The following is an 8,657-nucleotide window of genomic DNA, read 5'->3' as shown; positions in this document are numbered from 1 at the left end:
GGTATCACATAAGTATATTTCTTAAGTATTTTAAGACATAAAGTGTTCCCTTGTTTTAATTATTTATTAATTCACAGATCTAAAGTACATTATTGGATCTGTTTTTAATTCCTACTGTTAGCCAGAAAAGTCTCTCTCTGTGTATATCATCATGCAAAAATACATCGCTTAAATTGAACCAATGGAGTGTGTACATTTAGGATACTCGCCATTGGTATCTTTTGTGATTTTATGACGGCATATTAAAGTATATGAAGAAACAAAAATGGATTATCATAATTCATCAAAGAACGAGCGCGGTGATCCCTTGGCAATCCGAAATTAAATCAAAGAGCAATGCAAAGGAAATTAGAAGGCATCGTGATTTGAATCAGTATAATCTTGAGAGTGTATTCACATGGATTAAGAATACTCCATACCCAATGATGGATGATGTTGGGCGAGCATTTGTCGATCTTTGTCAGTGCCTAGGGGAAGTCGCGATTGAGAAGATAGCGCTAAGATACATCGCTTGCAATAACTTTCTTCGATGGTTACCTAAGAAGTCAAAACAGTTGGGTTATAGAGAAGAAGGCTCTGCATATAATTTTCAAGACCACCCAAAGAGATGAGACTAGAGGTTCTGTATATTGAGAAGAATATGTAAGGAGCTTTAGATGCAATGCCACTTAAATTACATCATTCACCTATATGCAACTATACCAGTTAATACTAAGGTTTACTGGGATCATGTAAAAAGCCAAAGACAAACATTTAGTATTTCTTTCAAGAATACAACTTGATGGATCATTCGCAAATAAACCCCAATAAAAGTGTGAGTTATTTGCCCGCTTCGGTCCGGTCCTGCAGGCTACCAGGAGGACTTCCCTGTCCATATGTTCCTCTATTCTACCAAAACTTGTCTTAATGTTCTGTTGGCTGTATGGAGATGGAGAAAACGCTGGAAGCTCTGGATCCTAATAAGGGTCCGGGTCCAGACTCGATTCCTCCCGAAGTGATAAAGTATTGCTCTAGTGTAATTTCTCCACACTTAACAATTTTTCAATCTCCTAATGAAAAGGGGAATTATTCCGGAGAATCTGAAGGTAGGCTTTATAACATAAAATATTTGAGAGAATGGTGCCATGCTCATTTCATACACAAGCTTGAAGCCTACGGAATTCGTAGTAACTTACTCCTGTGGTTTTAGGATTTATGTAATACACAGATAGCTGTATGTTAGATTTGATGGCATGTTGTAGGAGGGAACACCGGCTCTGTCAGGAGTACCCCAAGGATCATTATTGGGTCCAGTCCTGTTCAGCATCTTTATCGACGGTTTTGGCCTCAATCTCCCTACTGACTTCCTACTCTTTGCGGACGATGCCAAGATCTACACTGAGGTCACGGTTCCTTGGGATTGTATTAAATTGCAGAGCAGCTCGACGTTTTAGCTGTTTAATGCGCTCTCAATATTATGGCTTTGAATCCAAGTAAGAGCTTTGTCATATCTTACTCACGCTTACAAATACTTATTGCATAGAAGGATCGCCACTGGAGCGGGTGAATGGATTGAAACATTTGGGATTGCTAATGGTTCTAAAGCTCAATCCCACTGAAAATCTGCTATATATTTCAGAAAAGTCAGTGTTTCACTTAGGTTTGTTTTAAGAACTTCCCGTGACGGCATTTTGACTAACTATTGGGTGCACTTATTTAGATCCTTGGTGAGGCCACATCTGGAATGTACCTCATTGATTTGGTGTCCATACCAAAGAACCACACCGAGCTACTTGGAAGGGTGCAGCTCAGGTTTATAAAATAGTTGTGCTGGGATATGGCTATGAGGACGTTCCTATGGCGGAGTTGCAGAAAGGCCTTGGACTGCTGCGGTTGGAGACCAGAAGAGGACAACTGGATCTCATGTTCCTCTTCAAACTTTTGAACATTGTCCACGTTGTAGACTGTCCAGTTCTTCTCAGCAGGTTGGACTTATTTCAAGACATACGAGTACTCAGAAGCCATTTCGAAAACACCTTTATTTCAACGTTTATGAATATCATGGCCTCATTTCTTGGTTGTTGAGATATGGTAAAGAAGCCTCTTCACATGTTGACTTTCTTGGTACTTCCTTTCAGTTTTCAGGTGGCAGGTATTATCATTCTCCCCTGCATAAATATCGCATGATTACGTTATATTTGTTTTCCATAAGTTTTTTTTTATTATTATTGGATTATTATAGATTAATCTTACTTATAAATTACTTGTGTTGTTACATTTTTATACAAACCATTTTTCTCATGTTATTGGTCATCTAAAGTTCAAATTTGATTCTTGGACTTGTGTAATTATTTGTTTTGTTGATATGTAACTTGATGATATATATTTGGTATTTTTGTTGTTGTTGTTTGCATTATTTATTATAGATTAATCTTACTTCTGTATAATCAGTGTTGTTACTGTTGTATATAAACCATTTTCCTCTTATTTTTAATCATTCAAACGTTTAAATTTTGCTGTAAATATACACATTTTATTTTTATATATTCATACGTATTTTTATTTTACTGTTAAATGTTTATATTTTGTTGAATGGTTGCTAAAATAGTTTCCTCTTATACTTTTATAGCTGAGATTAATGCATATTCTATGTTTTACAGTTTCTGTTTTTATGACTTACACTGTTGCAGTTTATGGATTTTATTATGCATTGTATTTTTTAATATATTTGTATTGTTCGTTTGAATTTTTTGTTATATATTATTGTAAATGACACTGTCCGCTGGAATGTAATTAAATAAATAAATATACCACACACTTCTGCAATGTTTTATGTTATGATATCGTCGAGGAAACATCATGTTTGTTTTTCAGTGATGCGGGATATGATACTCACTTGGTATACACGTATTTATATAATTCCTAGAGCAAACCAAAGACATAGGATAATATAGCAAACAGGGATTAGAAAGCGAGAGCAAATACTGTACTGTACTGTATCACGTTTACAAATACTGTACTGTATCACGTTTACAAATACTGTACTGTATCACGTTTACAAATACTGTACTGTATCACGTTTACAAATACTGTACTGTATCACGTTTACAAATACTGTACTGTATCACGTTTACAAATACTGTACTGTATCACGTTTACAAATACTGTACTGTATCACGTTTACAAATACTGTACTGTATCACGTTTACAAATACTGTACTGTATCACGTTTACAAATACTGTACTGTACTGTATCACGTTTACAAATACTGTACTGTATCACGTTTACAAATACTGCACTGTATCACGTTTACAAATACTGTACTGTATCATGTTTACAAATATTGTATCGCCTTCGAAAAATCGGCGATCGTACAAAGACAGCGAGCTGGTTAGCCCACAAAATAAGTATACATTTCCTTTTAAGAATTAAACTAATCGTAAATCATAGTTGGCATACCCTATTAAACTGGGTTCATATGAAAAATTAAGCTGCCGATGAGCTGCATATGCATGCACATAGCAGTGCTTCACCCAATCGGTTAGGGCTGCTGTGCACAGTGTAAACAGCACAGGACCCAGACAGCTTCCTGGCGGCACCCCTCGTGATTTTGGAAGCGGAGAATAAACATCAGGGCCCAGTTTAGTAACTTGAAACATTGATTCCTGACAAGACTGAAACCTGCCAACTCTACCGCACAAAAGCCAAAGTATTTTAGTTTCGCAAGAAGCAAACTGTGACTGATTTAAGTATTATTTGTTCACACCATTCATATAATTTTACTGTCTCAGATATTGAAAACGTAATTATGTAAATAATACGTGTTTGCAATGGATCGGAGATTCGAGTAGTATTACATGAAAACGTTCTTTACTTTACGTATTCCCGCCAGACAATGAGACCGATACAAGAATATACTTTTCCAACTGATATCGTATTAGTCTGACATATTTATTGCTTAGATAGTTTATGAATTCATTTAAATTTCATCCAATTCTGTTATTTTATGATTTACTTCTTTAAACAGTTATAAAACTTCCCTCTATGTTAAAAAAAGTTGAGGAGGGGTATCTCAGGGTCAAAGCAAAGACATTTTGCATACCAGAATATTTATAACTTTATTATTATTATATACCTGTTCTATTTTACAAATAGTGTTACTAAACTAAGGAATACAATATCTTCTACAATTTAACTAATAAATAAACCAAGTTGTTGTTAGGTTTTATGAAATAGAACTATAGACGACAATTTCAAATATATTTACAATCAATCAGATAATTCTAACTACCTGTGTTGCGTAAACAGTCATGGTCAAGCTTTGGCAAACATAACCCAAGTAACGAATGGAGCTAAAACGAAAACCACTCATAGACATGGAATTCATAAAAACAAGCAGCAATATATATTATGTACAACAGAAATATATACAATAATTTCAGCAGTTTTTTTTTTTCATTGCATGAATAGTTCAATGTTATTTTATATTAATGATCACCCAATATTGTATTCGGCTAATTCTGTTAAAGTGGTAAAAAAAACTAATAACTTAAACTTATCGTTGATTTAAGAGTACAAAAATATATGTGTAAATAAATTGTGCAAACGTTTGGACCCTAATTATAGCGGGTGACGTCCAGCGTCGTGCAGGTTTAAAACTATCTTTTCTACTCTAACATGCATTAGAAAACACTGTCTTAAGATCCTTCATTCCCTATAAAAATCTACTTTTGTAAAAATAATATAATACTCTCGTTTTCATCCCTTTATCTCTTCAAAATGAGACTAATAAATTTAAATTTTTGGTATAATAGACATACTAAGGTATGATATTTCCATTATATGGGTCCATAGATAAGGTTTGTGCAAATCAAAGATTTTACATTTTTTAAAGTTATATATTGTGTATGACAAAATAAAACATAAAATGACATTATATATAGTTACACATTGCATAATTGTAGTTTTGACCTGATAATATACTGGGTTGATAAAATCCACAATGAATATTTAACAAATTAAATATAGTATTTAAAGCTTCTAACTAACTTATTTTGACTAAAGTTATAATAAACTTAACAAGATAAACTATGTAAGCTTAAAAAATGGGATACATTTTTTGTTATTTAAAATGTTATAATTAATATAATAATTTGCCTATACTTTTGAACCAATATTGATATTAGTTTCTATCTCATCTCAACAAATGTTTGTAAAATTAAATCACAGCCGTCTATAAAAGTAACTCGTCGAACTATGATATGCCCAATTTGACTTTTTGTAAACAAGCTACTTTGTTTCACGATTATATTTAAATTATGAACATTGCATGTTCAAATAACTACATAATCAAACTGCTTAATTAAAGTGGTAATATTTTTAATTACCAATAAATATGTTTTAAATACGATCTATTTAGAGTCTAGAATTTTGATTTAACTTTATATAAATTTATCTTTCGCAAATTTTCACTAATTAAAACAAATTTTGGTGAATTAATTTGTGGTATAATTAATAATTTTTAAAAGTAATATTGTAAATTACAAAACATTTAGTTGTTCCATTAAAAAAAAATATCATTTCAACACTAAGTTTTCTTCTACTATCAGGTTATAATTTTGCATTTAAAACTTGAAAGTAATTATAATGTATGGAAAAACGTTGTGTAGAAATGTTTTTACCAATTTTAAATCAAATTCACTAATTCCATGATGAAATTATACCTTAAAATAGTAGAAATGTCAGTGGTAATGTATATTTGTGAGTAAAATTGTGAATAGTTGTTTCAGCTGTTGTATATTTAAATACATATATAAATAATAAGCTATTAGAATACACCCCTTCCTTTATCTAATTTATACTTATAACCATTGGTTGGAAAAAGGGTAAGAAAGTAAAACGACGAAGTCCATATGTATACTGTTTAGTGACACGGAAATATGAAAAGCAAATTTGTTCCAATGAACAGATAAAACAACGAGTAATCTACATTTCTATACTAAATCAGAGATTCTACCTAAACCCTAAAACATACGCTAACATATAATATAGGGTTTCCTTAGAAAACTGGTTAAGATGGAAACCTATATAAATTAATTAAGATATAAAAATGTTACGTTTGTATTGTTCTTAGAATAGAATAATGTATTTCGGCTTTCTAAGTCAATTTTTATACTAACGATGGTTTGTGTACCAGACAGTTCTTAATACTTAGGTATCATTTGTTGCGATCAATTTGTTTTGAGCTAAATATAAATTCAAATGCACTCGGCTCGTACATTCGCCATCTTTGATGACTTCATAAAATAATTTATATTTGTCTTTTTAGTGTGTTTACGTATAGTAATTTCATAAAAAGAACAATTCTTATACAAACCAAGTCAAAAGCTGTGTAAGGAAAATCAAAAAACGTATCATTACTTCGTACATTGTACTCGTATTATATTATGGACGATAGAACTTCCTTAAGGTGGTGTGCTCAGCTGTTTGCAGTGTTCATTTCATAGTCACAGCCGTACAAGTTTCTTGGTGAGTACATGAGACATTTATAATTCCACTTTGAAGGAAGTGGATTTCTAAAGGTCTAATATATCTTGATGGCTATATCTTAATTTGTATGACTACTATAAAGATAGTAGTCACGTTTGGCAATCTTCTAATCAGATTCACGTGAAAATGGCTGAAAAAAATATTAATGTCTTACAATTTTGCGTATGAATTTTGATGTCAGGCAACAATGAAAAAAGGAAATTACTTTTCGAATTAAAGATAATTAAAAAAATTACAAGTTTTAAAATTTAAAATAAATATCTTATATACATACTATAAAGAGTTCATAATTTATATTATGTTATGTACTGTGGACTTGATTAACATTGTTCAAATTACGTTATACATGTTTACTATTTTTACAAATAAAAATTAATGTTCTTGCTTGTTCAAAAAGGGCTGTGACTATGAAGTTTTGGAATAATCGGTACAACACTGGTTGCACCAGTATAACTCTGCAGGTTTTCTCGTGATAACGAAAAATTTGATTACAGCTTTATCTTGGGTTATTTTAAGTCCCTTAAGTTTTGTGAAGAGTTGCTTTTAAAGCAATACATCGTTTTGTTTACGTTTACAGTCATCGACACAATACATCAATTATGAATTTCATTATTATAACCAAATGTTTTATATTTCCGGTCGGAGGTTTCTCAATCTAATGTAGACTCATTTGGCACAGAAGTCATAATTTGTCAATGTCTAAAATAATTTGTGTCCAGTTAACCCAATGAGTGAGTTTTTGCTTTGTGAAATAAATCGCCAAAGAGAGGAATGTTTACATCTTGCTCCTCTCTTCATGGGCCTTCTTTACGATGGCCAGTTTTGAGTGGGGGTCGGAGACGGGCAGGTCACTGTAGGGTGGGTCTCGAGTCCCGTGCAACATCAGGGTCCACTCTTTGAAGAACCCGCTCTGTTGACACTGCGAGTTGAATCGGACCTGGGGTTTAAGGAATATGTTGGTATATGATCAAAACATTCAACATACATAAAACCTATATCCAATTTTGAGGGTTATTTCAATGATCAGATCTGTTCAGAAACACTTTTAACTCCCTAAAAGGCGTTTACAAATTGTGATCTTTTACATGGAATTACAGTACGTACCATAAGAAACAGGTCAAAAATGGGAAACTATATGTCTGTAAAATGATAAAATAAAATATGCGGTAGGCAATTACAACACAAAATTATTGTGATTAAACAGTACAACTATAATGAGTTTTCCCGGTCACACACATCGAAAAACTGCTAACACGACGCAAATCTCGAAATATTTCAGCCTCGCTGAGGCGATCACCTTCTTTCAACAAAAAGGCTCCCACAGGCGTAAAATAAGTAAATCTACTAAAACAAATAAAATTCTCCAAGATTGTGTGTGGCTAATGCAGCCATTTTTAAAGCGATGTGAAGATAAACACTTTGTTGACACTGGCCGTTTAAGCCTAAGTATTAATAAAATCAGGAAAACGGTGATTTTGTTACCAAAAGTTATCTACGTAACTATAACATAATACAAACATATTTGTGATACTCTTACTGAAAGTTTAATAAATTTAAATTGTTATTAGAGCTGTTTATCTGCAAATAAATTGATAAGTGGGCTAATTTGTAAATATTTCTTTAGGTCGACTGTAAGACAAATTACATGAAAAAAATGATAGTTTGGCAAAAAGCTTAAGTGGCGCACGAGACATACGAAATTTAGGATAGTCCGAATAGTAGAAATATGCATCTAAATCAGTCAATTTTTTAAGGAGAAGAACGGTTTTAAAACCTACAAAATCATAAATTGAGAAACAAGTAATGAGAAAAAATATAAACCAAATTATTTTTAGTTTTTTTTTGTAATTCAGAGATAAAATATTAGTTAGTAGAAAGAAGAAAATATGAAAATGTATTTGAATTTTTTTGAGAATTAAGAGAATAAAAGAAATTGACCGAACGAAATAGTTCAGGAAAACGTCACCGACATTTCAAACATGATAAAATTTAAAAACATATCAGATAGAAAGTTACTGTATTCTGTTATCTCAAAAAATATAAATTAGAAAGAAATCATTTAGAAACGATTTACCGATATTGCACAAAAATAAAATATTAGCCAATAGGAAAACGGAAAAACTTTCGT

At 32.0% G+C, this 8,657-nt stretch overlaps 1 protein-coding gene across 1 annotated transcript in view; it reads right to left on the bottom strand.

Annotated features, from left to right (window-relative positions):
- Nucleotides 1-4,079: 4,079 nt before the first annotated feature.
- LOC124371878 (neuroendocrine convertase 2) overlaps nt 4,080-8,657 on the bottom strand; it is a 255,711-nt gene continuing 251,133 nt past the window's right edge. Inside the window, exon 13 of the mRNA XM_046830246.1 lies at nt 4,080-7,466. Within this exon, the coding sequence (XP_046686202.1) occupies nt 7,305-7,466 (162 nt within the window). The 3' untranslated portion in view covers nt 4,080-7,304. The remainder of the gene's footprint in view (nt 7,467-8,657) is intronic.

Source organism: Homalodisca vitripennis, chromosome 1, assembly GCF_021130785.1.
Source record: "Homalodisca vitripennis isolate AUS2020 chromosome 1, UT_GWSS_2.1, whole genome shotgun sequence".
In the NCBI taxonomy this organism is placed as follows: Eukaryota; Metazoa; Arthropoda; class Insecta; order Hemiptera; family Cicadellidae; genus Homalodisca; species Homalodisca vitripennis.
This window is presented reverse-complemented; position numbering and strand designations above follow the sequence as displayed.